The 22,536-nt window shown below is 64.8% G+C and overlaps 2 protein-coding genes across 4 annotated transcripts in view; one reads left to right on the top strand and one right to left on the bottom strand.

The window, feature by feature from the left end:
- Positions 1-17,674, top strand: part of SMG6 (SMG6 nonsense mediated mRNA decay factor) — a 117,281-nt gene extending 99,607 nt beyond the window's left edge. The window contains exons 15-19 of one of the 3 annotated variants that reach the window (XM_082328450.1): positions 2,104-2,253; positions 9,594-9,747; positions 13,172-13,383; positions 13,690-13,771; positions 15,407-17,674. In XM_082328450.1, coding sequence (XP_082184576.1) covers positions 2,104-2,253; positions 9,594-9,747; positions 13,172-13,383; positions 13,690-13,771; positions 15,407-15,537 — 729 coding nt within the window. In that variant the 3' untranslated portion in view covers positions 15,538-17,674. The remainder of the gene's footprint in view (positions 1-2,103; positions 2,254-9,593; positions 9,748-13,171; positions 13,384-13,689; positions 13,772-15,406) is intronic. The other 2 variants (XM_082328449.1, XM_082328448.1) reach the window with 2 other exon arrangements.
- Positions 17,675-18,027: 353 nt separating this feature from the next.
- Positions 18,028-22,536, bottom strand: HIC1 (HIC ZBTB transcriptional repressor 1). The gene is made up of 2 exons (XM_082328031.1): positions 22,269-22,536; positions 18,028-21,553 (listed from the first exon to the last, which is right to left on the bottom strand). The coding sequence occupies exons 1-2, from the start codon at positions 22,318-22,320 to the stop codon at positions 19,608-19,610; spliced, it is 1,998 nt and encodes a 665-aa protein (XP_082184157.1). The 5' UTR covers positions 22,321-22,536; the 3' UTR covers positions 18,028-19,607.

Genomic DNA, 22,536 nt, shown 5'->3' with positions numbered 1-22,536 from the left:
GACACCGCCAAGAGCGTGTGATATGGGGGGACCTTCAGGTTCCACCCAGTGTCACGACAGGGATGTTCCTGCTCTCCGGAGCATTCCTCTTGTTGGGTTGGTCCCTCCAACTAATGCTATGAACAAACACAGGATGGAGGATCGCTCCCTCCTGCCCCATCTCTGCTCGGCTGTGGGAACCTCTGCGTGAGCTCGTTGCGCAACCCTGGAGCTTCCTCCTTGGGCTCTGAGCGCAAGGGAGCTTCCAGCTCGCCGGTGTGACCACCACCAGCCTGGGCAAGCGGATCCTGACCCACCGCAGCAGATCTGCATCTGACACACAGTCTGTGCCCTTGCGCGACACTGTCCCTCTGGCAGCATCCCCCCATCCCCTGTGGTCCAGGCTGTCCTGGCAGAGGGAAGTGAGCCTGAGGGCTCCATCTTCCTCCTTCCCATGGCTAAAAAGTCACAAGGAGAGAAGAGTACGTGGTTCTGTGGCCAGGCGGGTGTGCGGTCCGGGTGAAACGATTGAGTAGGCGACTGTGCAGCACTGGGGTTGTTCTAAAGACTGCGAGCTCCTGCCCGAGTCCCTCCTGCTGAGGCATGCCATGGCAGCCTGCGCAGGGCAGGGCATGTGGCAATGCTCTCGTCCCTCTGGGGGGTCCTCGTATCCAGGGTCCATCCCCTGCAGCCCTCTCAGGGCTCAGAGCAGGTCTTTCTGCCCGGCTCCCAGCGGGGAGCCGTCCCCAGCCCCATCACAACCCTTGGCTTTTGTTCAGAGAAGGGGAGATGGGTACTGGCAGGGCTTGGGAAGGCCCACGGTCACTGCACTGGGGAGCAAGGGGGTCTGGGCAGGCCGAGGGGGCTGTCTGGGTCAGCGGCAGAGCCTGGTTCGTGGGCAGCACGTGCCTGCTGCTGGCAGGACACGTGTCGAGGAACGGGGACTTGTGGTCTCCCCTTCGGGCAGGGAGCCATTGGGAAGGGCAGCGGAGCTGGGGGCAGAACTGGGATGTGGCTGATGCCCAGTGGGACACCAGCCACCACCTTCCACCCTCCTGTGTCCCGGAGACTTGGGTGCGCAGGGACAGGCCAGTGCAGTGTTCACCTCGGGTAGGAACAGCATGGCCTGTTCCGGGGCCTCCAGTTCAAGCAGTGCAGGCATACTGGGAAGGGTCTGCAGACCTCCTGGTGGGGACAACCAGAGAAGGGTCTCTGGGAGAGGGTGAAGATGCAACATGGTCCAGAAGTGCCTGTGCGGGCAGGAGGCTGGAGAACCAGGGACCCTTCAGTTCAGCAAAGACAAGGTTCCTGGCCAGCAGGAGCATGGCAAAGGCAGACTAGAAGTAGGATGCAAATGCTAACAGAGGAAGTAATTAACCGTTGAAATGACTGACCTCGAGATGCAGTGGATTCTCCATCATGTGGGGCTTTAAAATCAAGATTGAGCGTCTCCTCCTAAAACATCTGTTCCAGCTCAGCTGGGAGTTTTGAGGTGGAACTAGAAATCTCTCTGGCCTATTCAGAGATCAAAACGGAGAAGGGGAATGGGCTCTTTGGTCTCCCATGTTCATGGATCTGAGTTTCCCGTCAAGATGATCAGCTTGCATGCCCGGCCTCGGATGAGGCAGCAGTGTTAGAGCAGCGTGGCACAGCCCCGGTGCAGGCAGGTGGGGAGAAGCAGCATTTGCTCTGAGGGGCATGCAGCCTAAACAGCCAGGCAGAGCGGAGAGACAGGGAAATACCATCGTTTTACAGAACTGGAGCCTATAAAGCATCGGTGGCTCACCCAGGGCCGTGGGAAGAGTTTTCCAAGGCTAGGGAGTTTGATTTTAGAACAGAGCTTTAAGCAGGGCTGCCCCTGCCCTGCCAGGTCGCTGCCCTCCCTACCCCGTTACCTCCTGTCTCACCTTGTCATCTCCTGGATGTTTACTATCTTATTTATTTTGCTTGCTTCTTTTGGATGTTTAGAAATAGTCAGTCACTGATCAGCAAGTGGTGATGGACCATGCCTGGCGGGGATTCGTCTGCTGGAAGGGGGAGAGCAGAACGAGCACGGTCCCTGCCACCAGCATCCCTTACAATGACTTCTCTCCTGTTTTTTGTTTTTTCTGTGTTTCCTGGAAGAAGGAAGATGATGTGAGGATTGAAGCATTTGAAGATGATTCTGAGGCTGAAGGCAGCGGAGGGGAGATGGACATCAAGGAGCTCAGAGCCAAGAAGCAAGCCCTGGCCAGAAAAGTAGCTGAGCAACAGCGTCGTCAAGACAAGATTCAGGTAGGACAGGCTGTGCGGCTGCAGTGCCCGAGCTGGCTGAGGAGCTGCTGTGCTTTGGTACGTGGGCTGATCCTGCCTCGCTGTGCCGATGGTGCGCAGCCATTTCCCTGCCTTGCTTCAGGACCAGTGGCCTCTCGGGATGTCCCGTAGCACCTTGAGCTTCCTGGGTGTAGGTGCCCTGCGCTGCCTCTGTGAATCCCAGCAGCAAGCTTAGCTTTGGCCCTTTGGAAGGACCAAATCGGTGCTGCTGTCCCTGCCCAGGGTAAGGTCTGCCCTCCCAGGCCCCGAGGTGAATGTTTCAGGGGCTCCTGGGACCCTCGTGAAGCCAGGCGCAGCTTCTCCGTGGAGCTGCCAGCACGCCCAGGAGCCCTGGCAGGGGAGCGCTTTAGCTGATGGCTGCGGTGCGGTGTGTGCCAGGCAGCGAGCTGTCCCCCCGCCTGGGGCAGATGCTCCGTGACAGTGACGTTTGGCGAGAAATCAGCTTTCCTGTGCAGCGGGGCACAGGCAGACAGGGGAGAGGGTGGGACGTGAACGGCAGAGTTCATGTGGGAGCCAGCGGCAGGAAAAATAGTCTGCGAATGGCTGCTGCAGCCAGAGCGCCGCTTGCAAAGTGTTGCCATCGTTATGGGGACAAACAGACGGGATACAGGTGATCCTGTCCTGGCCCTGGCCTGATCTGAGCACGTTTTCCAGTGGGAGCTGGTGAAGTAAACTGGTTGGACTGGGAGCAGGCGCCTGGCGGTGCACACTGTTGCTTTAAGAGCGATCTCACATGCATGGCTGTTGGCTGCCTCGTTGCTCGCAACCCCTCTTCCTCCAGCCTTGCAGCCCAGATGAGGATTTCTCAGCAGAGGAAAAATTCTCCCTGGCTCCCCTCCCCCTCACCTCCGCCCTCTCTAATGCCCAGGGCCCTTCACTTCCATAATTCTTCATTTTCCAGCCTTGAACGTAAGCCAGACACATCTGTCTGGCCATATGCGTGAACTCTGCAGTGTGTGCCGAGGTGGTTGTAAAACAGGGCTGCTGAAGGCCCTACTGGGAGAGCGTGCACATGTGTACCCTCCGGCTACTGGCGCCGGGCCCAGAACCACTGCGCTTCGCTTTTCCAAACCCACCCCAACCTTTCAGATTTCGCCTTTTTTCTTTTTTCATTTGAATTTTTGAGCAATTCATATCAAGGCGAAGGTAGAAGTTGCACCGGGAGGGAGGGGCCGCCCCCGCAAGCGAGTCCATTATTGTTGGCAGGTACCTGGGTCACATTAATACAAGGAGGAAGAAAGCAGCAGCGAACGAGTGAGAGATTGGAGAGATGGGCTGTAAATTAAAGCGGCCTGAAGCCTTCCAGCCTCCCAGGGTTGTTAAGCGGGAGGTGTAAGTAAATTCCCCACTTCCCACTGCCTTGTACAGACACAGCAAACAGGAACTGCACATGTTCGGGGAGGGCAGCGTGCGGCAGATCCCGGCCCCGGCGACTAGCCCAGCTGCAGCAGGGCCCCCCGGGACGGCCGCTGCCCATTCTGCGGGGAGAGTGGGGGCTGCCTGATGTTGTCAGGGGCTTTCTCCCCCCGGCGTGCTCCTCCCTTCCTCCCCAGCCGTGCTGGGGCCAATGCTCGCAGGCGGAGAGAGGTCAAAACGAGGGTGTGGGCAGCTTCAGGGGCTGCACAGCTGAGAGCTGAGGTGCAGTTGGAGTCTGAAGGCGCGGGGTGGAGGAGAAGTCCTTGGGGCTTCGCTAGAGTCATCCAGCCCGTAGCTAGCTGGGAACGGCCCGGAGCAGAACACGTGTGCAGGCCCTGGTCCTCTCCCTGCCCTGGTACTGGCCACGCAGCCGAAGCCAGAGGAGCAGAGGAGCTCGGGTGGAAAGCACTGCCTGGGGAGGCCAGGTCGGAGCCAGCTCAGCATCCACCCCCTCCACTTTCCCTCTCTTGGCCTGTGGTCCTTGACCTTGTTGGTCTTCCCAAGAGGTTTTGTGTTTCCTGGGACCTGGGGACCTTCTGCCTGCCCTGTTACAGCCTATTTCTCTCAGTCATTGCTCACTTAGGGAGTTCATGCATCGGCTGCTCTCCGAGCCCCCCTTTCATTGTCCTGGGGACAAGCCACAGCTCCATGTATTCGTCTGAGCCCAGCAGATGCGGCTCATGTCTCAGCACGGCTGAGAGCCTCAGCTCTCCACGCACGGCCGTAAGGCTGTGCCTGCACGGCGGCAGGGACTCGGGTCCAGAGAGCCTGGGTGCCACCGCTGCCTCCCGTAGAGTCTGTGATGATGATGTGGGCAGGGACCCAGGGTTCGGGGCAAAGCCTTCATCTCTTGGCCATTCATTTTCTTTCTCTCTGTTTTAACACTCCCAGCCCTGAGTTTTCCCTGCTTCCTCCACGCTGCATCCCTTGGCCAGGCGCTCCGTGCCAGAGGGGAGCTTCTCGCAGCTAAATTCACTGTCTTGTCCCCAGCAGGTTTTCTTGCCCTATCCCTGCCTTTGCCATGCTGCCCACACCTTACTGCCCAGCTCCGCTGCTGCTGGAGATCATCCCCCTGACATTTGTCCCAGGGTTGCTGGTTGCACCCTGCATCAGCTGGCGGGGCAGCTCCCAACCACGACCAGTGCTGGGCTCGCGTTTACACCTCAGAGGGGGATTTGGGCTTCACTGCGCTCCTTTGGTGCCTGCCCTGGCTGGGTGTGCACAGGACTGTGGCTCGAGCTGCTGGGGGAGTATAGGTCCGGGCAGGGTAAATGGCAAACAGGGGTGGCCCTCGGCCAGCGCTGATGGCAGATGGAGAAGGAGAGCTCAGCTCCGTTCCCTGCATGAGCTTGGACCCCAAAACCATCGCTTTGAGGGGGGCAGACGGGCCAGAGCGGGGTTAGGTCGTAGTTTCTCGCGTCCCTGGGCAGCCCTGGTTGCAAGGAGGCAGCCCTTTGCTGCTGGGTTATGGGTTGGCTGCTGCTCGCTGGCTCCGCTGCCAGCCTGCCTCTGCCCTCACCGCTTGCCCAGACTGGGACGGAGCCGCCTGCCAGCCCTATGTCACAGGCTGGTGACAGCAGCGATGCGTCAGGACAAGGCAAAAGACCAGGCACATACCTGGGTGCTGTCCAGATGCTTGGAGGGACGAGAGGCCGGGCAGGCAGGTGGACAAGAGGAGGCAGCAGTGGTGCTGCCAGGGCAGGCAGCGTTCTCTGGCAGGGCTGTGTCCCCAGCCAGCGCCGGGTCCTGCCGCGCGCTCCCAGCCGCCCACGCCGCTTGGCCAGGCCCTTGGTCCATGCTGTTCAGCGTCCCCTGTCCTTTGTGCCGCCGCTGTGCGCTGGGAGCGGTCGAGTTTCCTGACCGGTTGAAAACATCCCACCTGAAACATAACAGGCTCTTCCTCTGGATGCTGCTATTGTTTTGCTCAGCATTACAGAAGCAGCTTAACCGGGGCGGCCAATTATGACATGTCTTCCCAAAATAGCCGCTCTCCTGTCCCTTCTGAGCCCACGGAACGGCCGCCCCCTTAAGATGCAGCCGCTCCTTTGTGGCGGTAGTGTGAGTAAGTGGCTAAATATAGCCGTATCCCATTCACGCTCTCCTCGGCGCGCAGGAACAATGCCGCGGGTGCACACGCGCCGACACGCACCTGCCTGGGAGCGGGTGCCTGCTGGCTGCGGAAGACGCACACCCACCCACGGCGGCTCCGCCACGGCGGCGGCCCCGGTTTGCTACCAGGCACAGGGCACGTTTACTCCTGAGGAAGACGCTGGAGATGAACCTTGGGAGGAGGAAGCCCTCGAGCAGAGACTGGAGAGGCATTGTTCTCGGCCCTGGAAAATCCGCCTCCGATCCCCGCGGAGCACACGGGGACTGGAAGGGGCAGCGGCGCCGGGTTTCCCCCGCGGTTGGAGAGCGGGTCCGGGCAGGAGAGGTGGTGGCAGGATGGTGACAGCCCATCCATCCTAGCAGAGCGGTGTAACCCCGTACGACCCATCCCAAAGGCGGCGGGGCACTCGTCTCTGCTGGGCTTCAGCTCCGGGCCTCTCCGCCAGCCCGGCACCGTGGGCAGAGGAGCTCTGGGGTCCGTGTGCGGAGCCCCGGTGGGGCCGATGGGGAGCCCCCTCCTATTCTGCGCTTACGGTGGAGACCCTCGGGTCTCCCCCTGGCACTCTGCAGAAAATAGCGCCCGACGGCCTGGCTGTCAGGGCACCGCTCCGCCGTCCATGCTGGAACCGGCTTCCGGGGAATCCCCCAGGTGATCCCAGCTGATGGATGAGCTGGGAATTTGGGACTGTGTGCGCAGGAGTGTCTGATCTCAGTGCTGCCACCAGCTGGGGCAGCCGGGGGAGCCACCTCCAGCTCCGGCCCAGCTCCTGGGAGAAGCCCCCATGGCCGGAGCAGAGGCCGGGCAGGGGGCTGCGGGTGGGAGCCGCGCCGGCTGCCGCAGCGTGCGGGTGCAGGAGGCAGGAGACAGGGAGCTGCCTGGCCCCGGGGCGAGCAGAGAGCCCCGGCCTCAGAGGTCCCCCGCCACATCTGCACTGCAGGGTCACTGCCGTGGAGCCGTGCGGCGTGTTTAACCCCAGTAAGACAAGGCTGAGATCTGGCCATCCTAAAGCACTTGGGCCAGGGCGAGGCTGTACCTCCGCTGTTTTAACCACGTCGCTCTCCCCAGGGACTTCTCCAAACCCCACCTCCTGGCGGGGCACACGGGCCACCCTCTCCCTGTCCTCACATCGGGGAAACTGAGGCACAGTGGCACCGGCAGCTTGTTTCTGGTAGTGGTGGTGGCACAGAAGATGGGCCCCAGATGCAGGCATCCCGATCCGCATCCCGCACTCTCCTTCCTTCCCACGGGACCGTGCCCCACGGACCAGCAGAAGGGTTAACGCGGCGCTCGCCTCCCCGGTTCCCCGCACATGGGCTCCCTTTCATCTCTGGCGCGGGGCCAGCCAGCGTCCCCATGAATCACAGGCCACTCCTCTCCCCCCCGAAACCCCTTGGCCGGAGGCTTCTGCAGCCTTTTACTCACACAAACAAAAATAAATCTCACTGCCGGCCTCTGAACTCTGCAAAGGCGAGTTTCCCTCTGGCTCCCCGAGCGGCCCGGAGCTGTACGCGGGGACTTGGCATGCTCCCCGCCGACCTCGCTCTTTCACTCCCGGCGCATCCTGTGTCCTTCTCTCACCGGGCGGCCCGGCGAGCGGAATGGGACGTGACGGCCGGCACAGGCGTCGCTCACGACTGCCAGGAATCAGCCGGGTATGGCCTGCGAAAGCCTCCGGGGCAAATGCCACACACAAGGGTACTGCCCACCCTCTGCCATCACCCCGCGCCCCTCGGCCGGAGGGGTAGGTGAGCTTCCCGCTCGCGCCGCGCTCCTGAGGTCACCTGCATGGACTGGGACAAGCCCCGGGGTCGGGGAGCCACACTGGGGTGCAGGCGGGGGTCCCCTCCTGCCACCGGCCCTTGCTCACATAGGACTGTTGTCGCCCATCACAGGCCGCGTGGTTTTGCCCCCTCCTTCCTGCAAGTTCAGGGCCGTTGACCTCTTTGGCCACCGCACAAGGAACTTGCTCCTTCGCTCTGGGTCTCTGCGTTGGCCAGCGGGGCCCTTCTCTGTCTCCCCATGGCGGGTGGAGCTTGGTGGAGCTCAGCAGGTCCTGGTGCGTCCCAGGGACGAGCATCTCCTCCCGCACCCCGAAACCCTGGGGAGAAACCCCACCTGCCACCCTCCTGACGGTGAGGAGGCAGCGGCAGCGCCATGCCGGGGTTGCCAGCACAGGGTTCCAGTGCCGCTGGGGAGTGCCAACACCTCCCTGGGTGAAGGCAGCGTGCAGGCAGGGATGACACCCAGCATGTGGATGGCCATGGCAGCATCTGTACAGGGACACTGGTGCCGTGGTAGCTGCCCCTGCGCAACGGCAGGCGCATATCCTCGCACTGTCGTGCCAGCTCAGCGCTGCCATGCAGCAGATGGGACCACGCTCCCCGCTCTGCCCGTCTGCCCTCAGGGCTGATGGGAGCTGCGGCCCCAGGCCCGGCGCTGCCGGGAGGCGGGTGGAGGCACGTGGTGAGGTTATGGTTGCTGCTTTGCCTGGAGAGACTTGTGGGAGGTGGCAGCATCAAGTCGCCTTGATTTAAAGCCAGATGACAACACTTGGAAATGGATTAAAAACCACTTCTTTCCATGGCCACTGCTGGCCTGTGCAGCTCGTCGTTCCAGGGTGCCTCCGAGGCTTTGGCGTGACTGCGGGAGGGTCCGGATCCTCGCCCCGGGCAGGGGGAGCTCCCCGTAACGTTGGGCAGAACAGGGTCGGCGGTGGCCTCCTGTCCCCGGGGCGCGTCTTGTGGGTGCGAGCCCGCTGTCGCGAGGGCTTGCATGGTGGATGTGTTCCACAGCAGTGCTGCTGTGCTCCGTGGGTGACCGGTTCCTATTAGAGGCAACAAACATCAGCGAGTCCAGGGAAGCTATTTTTAAGCAGAGGAAGCACTAGAATAGCATCCTGAGTTTTTTAAGCCTGTGACTTACTAAAGAGCCCAAGTCCTTCGATAGCGTCGAAAGTAATATGGGAGCTCTTGGGTCCCATTTTGGCAACTGGCATTGTCCAGAGGTCCAGGTGCAGCCCCGCAGTGTTGCTAGTAAGAGCTAGCAGACCCTGCCCGTGTGTGTGTGAGCACCTCTGGTCTCCAGCGGGCGCGAAGGGCTCAGCCAAGGACGGTGCTGTGGGTTTCCAGGGCTGGAACCCACCTGGTTTCCCAGCTGGATGGAGTCAGAAAAGGCAAGGCACGTGCGGGAGCTGGTGGGACAGCGAGTGAGATACTCAGCAAAGCATCCCCGCCCCACAGACCTCCCCTCCTGCTGCCTGCTCGGGGTCCCTGTGTTAGGCTGCCGTTGGCAGGACTTGTGTGTCCCAAACTGCTTCATTTTGGCTGTTGTTGCTTTGAGCTGTTTCCACCTGGAGCCCAGAACCCGCTTCCTCCAGCCCCCTTTTCTCCCTGCCGTTTTGTATCGGGGTCGGTCCCTTGGCACCAGTGCCGATAGTCCTGGCAACTGCTGGTCCCGTAAGTAGGACAGTTCCCAAAACACCTCCATTTTCAAGGCTGGTCCCAGTTGTTCTCCCCAGAGCCTGAATAGGGCTGTTCTCCTAGGAGAGTGATGTCTTGGAGGCTTTCACCATCCCAGTTGTGTGTGTGCTGTGGACCTGCAAGAGTTGGTGTCTGAGGTGTGCAGGTGGGATGGACGCAGCCTCCTGCCGGTCCCCTTCACACGATTCCCTCGCTGCGGGAGGCATGCATGCCAGCCAGGGTTATCTTCTGCTGTTGGGGTCCATGGGTCGTAGGGCTGACGTCCTACTTACTCATCACATATCCTTCTCCTCCAGGCTGTGCTGAAAGACCAGAGTCAAATGAGGCAGATGGAGCTGGAGATCAGACCTGTCTTCCTGGTCCCAGACACCAATGGCTTCATCGACCACCTCAGCAGCTTGATAACACTGCTGGACTGCAGAAAATTCATCCTGGTGGTGCCCCTGATCGGTGAGTAGGGCCGGCGTGAGGTGGGGGCTTCCCCTCTTCCCCCGGCACGGGCTGTGCCTCCGTGCCGGCTCCCTCTCTCCCTGCCCCACGTGCCCGCAGTGCCTGGGTGGTCTGGGGCTGGACAGCTCGTTCCGCGGCCGGCTGGCAGCAGAGGTGGAGCTGGCATCTGTCCTGCCCTGTCTCATCCCAGCCTCGGCCGGCGTTCCTTCAGCCCGTGTTGCCCTTCTCCCTTCCTGCCAGCTTTCTGCCCACGGTGCTCAGCGGGCTCCTCTCCCCCTGGTGCATTTGAGGGTGCCAGGGGCTTGGAGAGGCACACGGGTGTTAAATGGGATTTGGAGGGAATTTTGGAGTGAGCAAGGAGAAGGAATTGTTAAACAATCAGAGCAGATAGCTTATCCCAGCTGAGCTGGGGCTTAGGCAGCCTGAGCAAATGGCCGGCCTGTGTCCCAGCGTCTCAGAGCTGCTCAAGCCCAGCCCTTCTTTTTATCCTTATAAAGCTCGCAGTAAAACAGCAAGCTGGTTCCCGTTATTGGTAAACACTCACCCTGGCAGATAACGGCTGTGCTGCTGGGTGGTCTCCCAGGGTGGCGGGAGGATTTGGTTAGATGCCTTTGCTCTGATTGTTTGATCGCGCTCCGGGCTGGAGGTAGCGTTCCTCCGGCCAGTGTCGCTCCGGCGCCCGGTGCGTCCCGGTGCCAGCCTGCCGTTCCGAGGCTCCCCGAGGGCAGCAGGAGAGGCCGGGGCAGGAGCGGGGCCGAGCCTGGCAGAGCCCCTGGGCTGCTCCTGTCCCAACCACAGCCCCAGGACACCGGGGGCCAGCTCTGCCCCGTGCGCATCTCCTGCGTCCAGGCAGCGAGGTGGGCGCTCGTGGCAATCTCCTGGCCTGCAGCACGCAGGGGTGCCTGCCCTCCAAGCCGTTATGGGGCTTCCTTCTCAACTCCTGTTGTCCAGCAGACAGCTCTGCCTGCCGCAGAGCCAACGTCCAGCAGCCGCCCTGCCCTGCAGGCTGAACAGGCTCAGGAGGGGTTCCTGGGGCTGGGGACAGGACCCCTGGGTGCGGGGAGCAGGGCTGACCGCCTGCCCAGCTCAGCTGTGGAGCTGCCGTGGAGCTCCGTGGCTTGGCACTGCAGTGCCAGGGCTTTGTGTGGCAGCGAAGGGAAGGAAGCCGGCAGAGCCTGGGCAGTCCTGGGAGCCGAGGAGCCGGGTAACACCTGAGAGAGCTGGGACCTGCCCTGGAGCCGTGGCCCTGCCTCCCGGTGCACTCCTGTGGTTGGCATGAGGCTTCTCCAGCCGAACCCCAGCCAGGGCCAGCAGTTACAGGAGAGCCGAAGACCCTGGTCCTGTCCCTGTCCAAGATGCTGCTGCCCTCAGCCTGCAAAAGGAGCCTGCCCTGCCCTGCCCTGCCCTGCCCTGCCGCGGGCAGGAGGAGCAGCAGTGACTGAGCACCTTCAGCGCTCTCCTGTCCTGCTGCCTCCCGGCACAGGCCATCATAGGGGGGACAGAGTAACTCATCTCCCACTGCCTGCCAAGAGCCTCCCCTGCCGCTGCTGAAGCACCCTGAAGCCAGCGACTCCCTGTCCGCGCCGGGCGTTGGTCAGATTCCCCCTGGTCCCCCAGGAAAGCCATCAGTGCTGCGACCCAGGGGCAGGCGGGGGAGCCCCGGGGTAAGCAGGGGGGCCTGTGGCTGCCGGGGGCAGAGGCCTTGGTGCCGTGCCCCATCGCCGGAGCGAAGACGCGCGCAGCGCCCTCCCCGCGGCACGGGGCACTCCTCCCCGCTCTTCCCGGGGATGCAGCAAGGGGTTAAGCGCGCAGCTTCGCGTTGGGTTTGTTTCTCTTGCTCTTTAACCTGCTCCGTGCTCCTTGAGGCTGACCCCGCCATGGAGAAGCCAGGCCTGGTGCAGAAGCACAAACAAGCCTCCCCTTTGAAGCCTGTTTAGCTTGGAAGCAGGAAGGCGGATTTCGGGAGGGAATACCAGCTTTTCCTGTTTGATGTTCCGTTCTTGCACGGCTCCCCCCACCCCGGGCCCAGCCGTGCATTGTGTAGAAATGGCAGCATCAGGTCGGTAGCAAGAAGAGTCGCGGGCCAGCGAAGAGCAAAGCAGCTCCATGCAGCTTTAATTTGAATACCCAGACAGTGAGTGCCAGTCTCACCATGGAACAGAACGATCACGCAGGCTCCCCGGGCAGTGATTCACAGCACTGGGGAGAGGCCTCAGACCCCGAGCTCTCTCCCCGAACCCCCAAGGAATGCATAGTTCCCACTTGAACTCAGGACTTGGCTCCAGGCTCGGAAACAATCTTCAGAAATGAAGCCATGGCTAAAACACACACTGTGCACACAGAGGCTCCCTTGCGCACACGTGCACACCAGCTCTCTCGCGTGCCCGGCCTCGCGCACACGCAGCCCTGTGCACGATCGCAGGCAAGGATGCTCCTGCGCACATCTGGCTGCATGCTTGTGTGCCCGGCCTCGCCGCTAGCCACCTCGGCAGCATCTTGCTCGCACACGCGCGCTCGCTCTGCGACGGAGCGGCTCTTCCAGCAGCCCTGGCGCCGGAGGGTGGGTCCCTCCTGGAGCTCTGCTGGGGTCCCTCGGGCTTCTGCTGGGCTTGGGGAGCCGGAGGAACCCCAGCCGCTTGGCAGCAGTACAGGAGGCTCTAAGGCTTGACGGGTTCCAGTTAAGGCGAACGGGCTGGGAATCCGCCTGATCCCAGGCTCGGGCTCATCTCAAGCATGTGTCGGGACAGATGTGCGAACCCAGATGGGTGAGGTGTTGGAGAGAGCGTGTCCCCTGCCGGGAGCCTGGGGCGGCGGCTTCAGGTGGGGAAAATAGGGCCAGGACTTGTGCGGGAAACAGTGCTGAAGTGGGAACTGCCTGCTCCCACGCGTGACCCTGTTCCCGCGTGCAGCCCCGCGGCGGGAGGGCAGCAGCTTTTCGTGTCTGGAAGTGAGCACAGGGAGCCGAGAGGCGCGGGGCCGGGCGGTGCGATGTGGGGCAGGAGGCATGGTGCTGCAGGCCCTGGCTGTGCTCGGAGGCAGAGGAGCGGGCCGCCGGAGGCCCTGGTTTCCTCGGGCGCACACGGAGGTGTGAGGCAGGAGCATGGGGCAGGGGGCACGGCGGTGTCCCGGCGTTTCGCAGGGCAGAGCGGGATGCCCTTAGGGAGCATTACCCGCACGCTGCAGGGGCGAGGTGCCTGCGCTCTCGGGGCCAAGCCAGGTGACCCACAGAGGTGGAAAGCAGCAAAGCTTTTCCAGACCCGCAGCCAAGTCCAGGAGTGCAGGGCCGCTGCAGGAGCTGAACCCAGATTTCCTGAGCCAGCTCCCAGTGCCCCGGCCCCAAGGCCTTGGCAACTTGTGTGCTCCAGCAGCAGGTCACGGGAGCACCTTGTCCCGTAGTAACTGTACCTCCTCTTCCTGTTTGAAGTGATAAACGAGCTGGACGGCCTGGCCAAGGGCCCGGAGATGGAGCACCGGGCCGCAGGCTATGCCCGCCAAGTGCAGGAGAGAGCCAGGAAGTCCATCGAGTTCCTGGAGGAGCGATTCGAGAGCCGGGACAACTGCTTGAGGGCTCTGACCAGCCGAGGCAACGAGCTGGAGTCCATCTCCTTCCGCAGCGAAGACACCACTGGCCAGCAGGTAAGGGACATCCCAGCCCCAGGAGGGTGGGATGCGGAGGCAGCGATGCCGAAGGCTGGAGGCTCTTGGCCACTGCCTCTTTGGGGGGAACCAGGGACCCTGGGGTCTGCGAGCCCTGGGCAGGGGGTAGCTCTGTCCCCACCTTTGCAGGCGACTGAGCAGGCTCCTGCGGGCTGCATGTGTTTCGGCTCTGAGCAGCCCTGCTCTCCGCTGAGCTGCGGCAGTGCCTCAAGGGCAGTGCAGAAATCAGGGTGGTGGGGTTGCAGGTTTTTTCCTGCCAGGGGTAACGTTGCCTTTTTCTTCCAGGGAAACAACGATGACCTGATTCTGTCCTGCTGCCTCCACTATTGCAATGACAAGGCCAAGGATTTCATGCCCTCCAACAAAGGTAGAACATCCTCACATCCTCCTTGTCCCTTCTCTGGTGCGTCCCACGGACCCGTCTCGTTTCTCTTCCACGGCCCTTGGAGCAGATCCTTCCGCATTTTGCCTCTTTCAACACCAAGGTGCCACCTCCTGCCTCTGGTCAGCCCCAGTCTGCGGCCCTCTCACCGCATTGCCAAATGCGCACCTCGCTGTGCTGGGGATGCCCCAGCCTGGGAGAAGCCCACCATAAATCTCCCCGGAGCAATTTCATGGTGCCAGCAGCGGTGACGAAGGGCCAGAAAGAGCCTCCTCCCCGCAAGCCCTGGTGCCTCCTGGCCAGGGCCCTTTTCCCTCCTGATGCCCGGTTGGCACCGGTCACGCGTGCTGGGATCAGACAGCCCGCGGGCTGTTGCCAGGGCAGTGGGGATGGGAATCGCATCAGCAGCTGCCCAAGAAATCAACCCACATTTGTCAGTGCGAATTCTTAGCAGCTTAACTTGTCAGATTCACAGAGAAACCGTCACCAAATGTTTATGTGCAAATGATGCTGAATTTTGAAATCATGTGGATTATGGGGAATGGGGCCTGACAAGCTGACAGCCTCTGGTTTGTAACAAGAAGGCGCGTCACCAGTGCGGAGAAGAGGATGTTTATTGTTACACATTTCTTAAAGTGTCCGCACAAAACCTCCCGATCCCACTTTCGGCAGCCTTCGGCCCCGGGCCTGCCCTCCCGCCGAGTCCCCGCTCCCCTTCCCCCCGGCACGGGCCGACCGGGGCGCTCGCCCCAACACCCTCAGCCCAGACACCGTGGCCACAGCCTGCGTTCCTGGCCACCCTCCCCTTCCCCTCGTCCTGCCGCTCCCGCGCAGCCAATCTGGGCCCATGTTGGGCTCCCATAAACTCTGTTTTTTCCATTCCCGTCCTGGCTCGGAGGCACTGTGTTTCCTGTGCTCATAGGAACAGTACTCTGGTCACAGGACCCAGCTGCTTACACATACCCCATATGCTTCCCCTGCTTCGCACACACGTAAGCGTGGCTCCCACATCCCAGCCCGGCATGTTGCGTGCGGGGCAGCTCATCCATCTGGGGGCAAGATCCCTTCGGTTATTTCTCAGGCTTCAACTCTCTCTGGCTGTCTGAGCCCCAGCCAGAAACGCCTCAGTGTCAGTGGCAACTCCAAAAAGCTTTGCAAAAAATAAGGGGTGGTTTTAGATCTTATAATGAGATCACCAGAATAATAGCACCAGCTTCCTGCTGGAGCCAGGGTCGCGGGCCATCTTCCTGGCCTGGGTCAGGCAGAGGGACCTCCTCTTCCCTGCCTGCGGCACGGCACGGCACAGCGCACCACCCCATGCGGGCAGCGGGCAGCATGGGACCCTGGTGCCGCTCGCCGGCCTTCCTGGCCCCGGGGCTGCGGGCATCAGAGATCACAAATCATCCCCCAGCCGACGCGGGTGAGGGGAGAAGGCGGCCTTCGAGATGAGTGCTGTCTGTGCGCTGGGCAGCCTTAGCAGGGAGCGGGGAGCTGGGAGTGCCGCCGGGTGCTGGGCACCCCGGGGCGGGGTGGGGGGCACAGCGTGGGGACAGCATGGTGTGGGATGGGTGCAAGGGCTGGGGCGGGCTGAGCTTCACACCGCGCTCTCTCTCGTTGCAGACGATCCCATCCGTTTGCTCAGGGAAGTGGTTTTGCTGACGGACGACCGGAACCTGCGAGTTAAAGCGCTGACCCGCAACGTGCCGGTGCGGGACATCCCCACCTTCCTCAAGTGGGCCCAGGAGGGCTGAGGGGGCCGAGCGGGGCCGACAGCCCCTGAGCGAGTCACGCAGCCTGTTACGGTGGGAGACCGGCCTCCGCGGCAGCCCTCACCACGTGCCGCCACCGCCTTCCAGCCCACCACGAACAATAAACGCCACGTCTTCAACCCACCCCAGAATGGCCATGCTGCGAAGGGCCCCCTCCCCACGGGCAGACCAGCTGGGAAGGTCATTGCTGTGGATGGTTCACGTGGAGGCTGGGCCGTTGAGGGTCCCGCCAGCCTTTGGGCAGCGCCAGCGCGGAGCTGGCGAGCCCCGCTGGCCAGGGAAGCTTTGGGTGAGCCCGTGCCAGATCGCCAGCCTTTTGCTTGGTTTGCTTGGTTGCAGAGAGCTCGAGTCACGAGTTGGTGGCTCTTTGGGTTTGTAGGCTGCGTAGGGCAGCAACTGGGGACGTGCCAGCACAGACTTTGGGATTGCTTAGTCTAGCTCGTGCCCCTCAGAGAGGCCGTGGACTTCAAGGGCAGGTTCCCCCCTGCCGAGCCTGTTCGTCCTGCGTGGTCCAGGCAGCCCCAGGCCGCCGGCCCCTTCCCCACCCCACGCCCACCCCATGCAGGGGGGCTGCTTGCGGAGGTGCTTGTCCTCTCCCTGGTGCAGGGTTTGCTTGTTGGGTTTCATTTCAGACATCAGTATAGGTTAGTTTTCAGGTGTGTCCCTGCCTGCTTTGCTGGGGGAGGCTTTGAACACCCCCAGACTCCCACAGCTGCTTTCTGTTCTGCTCCCCTGCCCACCCCAGCCGTTACCTGCCCCTTCCCTGCTCCCCCAAACCCCTCAGTCCCACCCCACTACCTTTAGACACATTTTTGACCGAAGACTCAGCATGAGGCTAACAAAATCCTCCAGGTCGCCAGGACTGGCTGTCCCACAGGTCCCACATGTCCCCACATCACCACGGGCTCCTCTTGCCTGTGGGATTCGGCTTCTGCCCGTGGCTGCAGGGCTGGAGAGAGCCAGGGCAGCGCCCGGCCCCCCACCACTTGCCCAGCTGGGAGGGCCCCCTCTTGAGTTGCCCCTTCACCGTGGAGGAAGCCGTGAAGGGACCCTGCTGCCTCGTCCCCGGGTCATACCGCACCGGGAGCCGGTGCAGGGCTGGGGGGTTGCTGAGTGCCCCCCACCCCACATTGTCCCACCGCTGTGTCCCAGCCCCAGCCCCGTTACACGCCAGATATGCAGAAGCTAAGAGGGAGCATTAACCCATGAACTGGAGCTCTGTCAAGTCCCAGTCCCAGGAGCAGAGGGTGGGAGTGACCCCGAGGCTGTCCCCGGTCCCTGCGGGGGCACCGCGGCCGTGGGAGGGAAGCGTCAAAGGTGGCGGAGGAAGCAGTAGGACGGCGCCCAGCGTTTTCCTTTCCTGTGTGGGTGGCTCGGACCCAGTGTCTGCATCAGGAAGCCCGGCGTTACCCCTGCGCCGGCCACCCGGCGTCACGGCGAGGGCCAGCTCCGGGGTCGGAGCCTCGGCAGCGCCCGGCCGCAGTGGGGCTGCGCGGCACAGTGATGGAGACGAGCGGGGTTGTGCTCGCTAACCTGTGCCATAGAAATGTCCCAGCCTTGGGGCGCCGAGCAGGGCGGCTGCCAGCGAAGGAGGGTCTGCGCTGCAGCACAGAGCCTGTTCGACAGAGACTTTGGGGTGCCCGTGCCTGCTGCAGGGCGCCATCGCCATGGCTGAGCCCACCCGGGGCCACGGCGCACACAGCACCCACGCCCCGGATTGGCACCCACGGCCACGGGCAGCGCCGGCTGGCCGTAAGCACCACATAGACTTTGCCTTCTCCTCCACACCGGGTGTTTAAATGTTTGTTTTCTAAGGGAGCTGCCCTAGGGCTGCTTTGCAGGGCCCTTCCCGGGGTACCACCAGCTCGGAGGGACCTGCAGCTCTGCTGGACGCCGACCCCTCGCGCCGCGCCCCGGGCTCAGCCGTGGGACAGGGGTCTTGCCACCACCAGACCAGCTGGCACGACGGCGAGCGGAGCAGGGGCTCGCTGGCTTGAGCGCCCCGTGCCTGGGGCCATCTGTGCCAGGCTGCTGCCCTGAGCCCCCGCAGGGAGCCCGTGTCTCGGGGAGGTGGACGCGTTCGGGCTATTTTGTTAAGATGGTTTTAATAATTTTTTAGCATTAAACACCTGTCTGTGCAGCACGTTGTTTCATTTGCCGTCGGCGGACGAGTTGCTATCGAGCTCGGGGCAGGGGTGGGCGTGGGGGGCAGCGGGGAGGGACGGCAGCGGGACGCGTTTGTGCTCACAAGGACGGCGGCAGCTCTGTCCCACCTGCAGCCGCCGCTGCCCCCCAGCCGAGGGGGCTCCGGGCAAACCAGACACACGGCAGAGCCCCTCGCCTCCCCTCCCCGCAGCTCCGCACCCGCCGTCCCCCCGGCGCAGCCTGCACCCCCGGGGTCACCTCCCAGCCCCACGCGGCACCGACCCCGCACCGGCCGGGCCCGTCCCCAGAGAAGGACGCGAGGCCACGCATGTTAATGTCACTTTATTGCTCGTTCGGTTTCGACTATAGAAAAAAAAAAAGGGCAAGGAGCCCGTGTACAAATCGGACGTGATACAGAGGGGGCCGGCGGCCCCGCTGGGCGCTGCCAGCTGTGCTTTGGGTGCTGCCGCCACTCGCCCCACGGCAGCTCCGGAGGGACGCTGCCGGCCCCGGGGGGACCCGGGCGGCCCAGGGGGGCGAGGGGGCACCTGGGCAGGGGCGGCCAGCTCAGGCTAAGGCACAGTGGCTGCGAGGCCGGGGACGGTCGCTGCTGGCGGCCGCCCCGGGGCCTCGTGTGCAAAGGAGAGGAGGGGGCTCGGGGAGGGGAGAAGCTTCACATTAGCCCCAGGCAGAGGGGTCGGGGCACGGGCCGGGGGTCCAGGCCAGGGGGGCTTTGCCCGCACCGAGCAGAAGGCAGGAGAGGGGGCGCGGTGGCGGCAGGGGAGCCCCGGGGGGGACTCGGCCCCAGGCCACCGCAGCCCAGCCCGGGGCAGCCCCGCGGCTCTGCCCCCCGGCCCCCTCCCGCAGCCCCTGCCCACCTCCCCGTAGCTGACAAACCAGACCGCTTTGTCTTTGTCATGAACCCCCCGGCCCGGCCCGGCCGCGCTGGGGACGGGCATCTTTGGCAAAAAAAAAAAAAAAAAAAAAATGGAGGCAAGTGGCCGCCCGAGGGCGAAGCCGCCGGGGCCCCCGGGCATCCCTGATGGCGAGGCGCCTGCTGGGGCAGGCCCAGGGGCTCAGTCTGTGACAGGCCCTGCCCCACCTCCCGAAACACGGGGTGCCAGCGGCCGAGCCGCCAGGTTCGGCCGGGAGGTCAGTGCTTGCTCCGGGGCGAGGAGCACCGCGGTTCCCCGGCCCCCCCGGACTCGACCGCCGTCCCCCCGCCCGCTGCTCAGACCCCACCGTCCCCCTCCGTCAGTCTGTCCCCGAGCTCCCGGCATGGCCCCGCGGAGTTTGGCCGGCACAGACCCCCCCAGCCCCGGCACAGCCACGCTCGCCGCTCCCGGTCAGGACAGCTGCCGGCGGCTCGGAGGCGTCGCTCCGGCCACGACGGATGAACTACTCACGGGCCCGCGACGATCGAGGCGGCACAGTCCAGGTCCCGTCACGGCAGAGCTGAACGCCGGCGGGTCCCGCCGCAGGGCCGGGGTGTCGCGGGCAGCTGCCGAGGGCGTCCCCCCGCCCGGGGGTCGGTGCCGGGGACGGCCCTGAGGTAAGGAGCGGGCTCATGTCCTCCAAAGCCTCGGGGCGCAGCCCGGCCTCACAGCTTGTGCATCGCTCCCGCCCCGGTGCCGGGGGCCCAGCAGCCCCCCACGGCAAGCGGGGGCCATGCCATGAGGTCAGTCCCTGAATTATCGGCTTCTCCTGGGCAAGCCGGGGCGCTCATCGTGGGACGCGCCATCCAGCCGTCCCGGGGCAGCTCTCATGGGACCTTCCGCCACGAGCGAGTTCTCCGGGGCCGTCAGCAGCGCCGGGGGATGAGCACCCACCACCTCTCGCCCCCCCAGCTCCACGCGGGGCAGCGAGGGGAGCCCGACGGCCCCCCCCGCCCCCCGGCCGGGCCGGCGCTAGGGGGGCGAGTATCGCTCTATGGTCCGGGCGGCCTCGGCGTGGAGGTGCGGAGCCTGCGCCAGCACCTCGGCCGCCTTGTCCTGGCTCAGCCCCAGGTGCTCGGCCGTGAACTTGGCCAGCGGGTAGAGGCTCTCCATGGCCTTAGGGTCGCTAAGGAAGTGCGAGGTGTGGGAGAGCAGCTCGGCCGCCTTCTCCTGCTTGAGCCCCAGCTGGTCGGCGGTGAGGCGGGCCATGGCGTAGACGCTGTCGGGGAAGTCCAGCTTGGCTTTGCCGTCGGGGCCGGCTGCGTGCATCTTCATGTGGCTGATGAGGTTGCGCTGCTGGGCGAACTTCCCGCCGCACACCTGGCACTCGTAGGGCTTCTCGCCCGAGTGGATGCGCATGTGCTCGGTCAGGCGGTACTGGCGGGTGAAGCGCATCCCGCAGGCGTCGCAGGCGAAGGGCTTGAGGCCGAGGTGGCTGCGCATGTGGCGGGTCATGGTGCCGCGTTGCGTGAACTTCTTGCCGCAGATGGTGCAGGGGTAGGGACGCGTCAGCCAGTGCGTCTTCTCGTGCTGCCGCAGCGTGGCCGGGTCCTTGTAGGACTTGTCGCAGGAGGAGCAGCGGTAGGGCCGCAGGATGTCACCCAGCCCTGGGCCACCCTTGTCCAGGAAGGGCACGGCCTGCTCAGCCGCCGCCTTGTGATAGAGCTCCTCTTCGTTGTGGGCCTCCACGTGGGCGTTGAGCTGCTCGGAGCTGGGGAAGCCCTTGCCGCAGGGGATGCAGACGTATAGGTTGTCTCCCAGGCTCTCGGGCTCGTAGCCCAGGTGGCTGCAATAGCGGTCCAGTGCGTCACCAGGCGAGGGGCCCTCGCTGCTGCCCGTCTCCTCGCTCGTGCTGTTATCGGGCTCCAGGTCGTTGCTCTCCACGCTGGGGTAGCGGGGCTGCGGCGCCGCGGGCGGCGACTCGGCCTTCTCCTCCCGCTCCAGCTCCTTCTCCGCCTCCCCCTCGTCCAGGTAGGGGCCCAGGGGCTCGTGCTTCATCCAGCGGTACATCAGCTCGCGCCCGTCGGCGCGGGGCAGCGGGGGCTCGGCGCAGGGCGGCGTGCTGCGGAAGGGGTCGGGGGCGTGGGGGTGCCCCCCCGGCTCGCCGCCCGGCGGGGAGTCCTTGTAGGCGGCGGCGTGGCCGGCCAGGAGGCCGGCGCTGACCGGGGGGCTGTCATGCCGTGGGGGCAGCGAGGGCTCGCGGGGCTCGCCGGGCAGCAGGCGGTCGGTGGGCAGGAGCTGGGCAGAGGGGCCGGTGGGGCTCTTCTTGGAGAGGTCGAGGCCGCAGGGCGGCGAGCAGTGGCGCTCGGGCGGGCACAGCCCGTGGGGGTGCAGCGGGGCGCCCTGGGCGGCCGAGGCGTACAGCTCCCCGCACTGCGTGTTGAGCGGCGCCGCCGGCTCCACGGGCGGCAGGTCCACGGGCCGCGGCGTCCCCGAGTAGCAGGCCTGGATGACCGGCGTGGTGGCGCGCAGCCCCCGGCCCAGCTTGTAGGGCGCGTAGCCCCCGCGCAGGTGGCAGTACTTGCCGCTGCGTTTCAGCTTCTTCTTGCAAAGGGCCACCAAGCCGGGGATCTGGAGGTAGCTGGCGGCGGCCAGCACGGCGCCCAGGCTCTGCTCGCCACCCGGCTCGCACTCGGCCAGGCGGCCGGTGTAGATGAAGTCGAGGATGAGGCGAAAGATGCCGGGGCTCACCATCTCGTGGTCCAGGTTGAGCAGGTTGTCGTGCACCACCAGCGACTTGAGGTAGGCGCTGCTGGCCGCCAGGATGTTCTTGTGCGCGCGGAAGAGCGCGTTCTGCACCACGATGATCACGTCGCACAGGAAGCCCTTGGTGCGCTGCGTGTTCAGCTGCAGCAGCAGCTGCCGCGAGTGGCTCGGCACCTCCATGGCGTCCAGCATCCCGCTCCTCGCCCGCCGCCCTGCAACACAGCGCCCCGTCAGCGGCGCGACCGGGCCCGGCCGCTCGGCCCGCGCGTGGGGGGCTCGGCCCGCGCGTGGGGGGCTCGGCCCGCGCGTGGGGTCGCGGCGGGGGTCGGGGCTCGGCCCCCAGCCCCGCACGCCGCCGCGTCCCGGCCGCTCTGCGCGGCCGCCGGGCCGGTGCCACCGCTTATATGGGGGCTCGCTTCTCGGCGGGCCGGGGGGGCGGGAGGGGGGCGAGAACCCCCGGAGGCTTGCGGAGAAAGTGACATCACCGCCCGCCGCCGCCAGCGCCGCGCCCGGCCCCGCAGCGCCCGGGAGCCCCGCGCCCACCTGCGCCGGGGAGCGGGGGGGACCGGGCCGCCGCCCCCCGCGCCCCCGCCCGCCGTTACCTGCGCAGCGCCGCCGCCCCGGCTCCCGCCGCGCCCCCCCGGCTCTTATGCGCCGCGGTCCCGGGAGCGGCCGGCCGGGCCCCCCCGGGCGCCCCCCGCCCCCGTTTCCTCTCCCCCTGCCCCCCCCGGAGGCGAGCGGGGGGCGGCGGGGGGGGACCGGGACCTCCCCTCCCCGCCTCCGCTCCGGTGCCGGTTCCCCCCCTCCCAGGTGGGCAAAGCCAAGCGCCCGCGGAGCTGCTCTTCGGAGGGTTTTTTTTTCCCCTCTTTTTAAATTGTTTGGGGTGCGTCCCGTCCCCGTCCCCGTCCCCGTCCCCCCCCGCTTTACCTGGGCGCCCGGTGGCCTCCGCCAACCAGCCGAGGTCTCGGTGAACTCTCATGGCTCAGCCCCGGGGGGGCCGCCGCCGGTTGCTGCTCCCCTCCACCCTCCTCCTCCTCTGTTGCCGCTGTTCCTCCATGCCCCGCGCTCCCGGCCGGTCCCACGGAACGGGAGGAGGAGGAGGAGGCGGCGGCGGCGGTGGAAGAAGCGGCAGCAGCGGTTCCTCGGGGTTCCCGACGCCGCCAGCTCGGAGGTGAAACCCGGGCTGCGAACTCCC

Source organism: Platalea leucorodia, assembly GCF_965183815.1.
Source record: "Platalea leucorodia genome assembly, chromosome: 16".
NCBI classification, from domain to species: domain Eukaryota; kingdom Metazoa; phylum Chordata; class Aves; order Pelecaniformes; family Threskiornithidae; genus Platalea; species Platalea leucorodia.
This window is presented reverse-complemented; position numbering and strand designations above follow the sequence as displayed.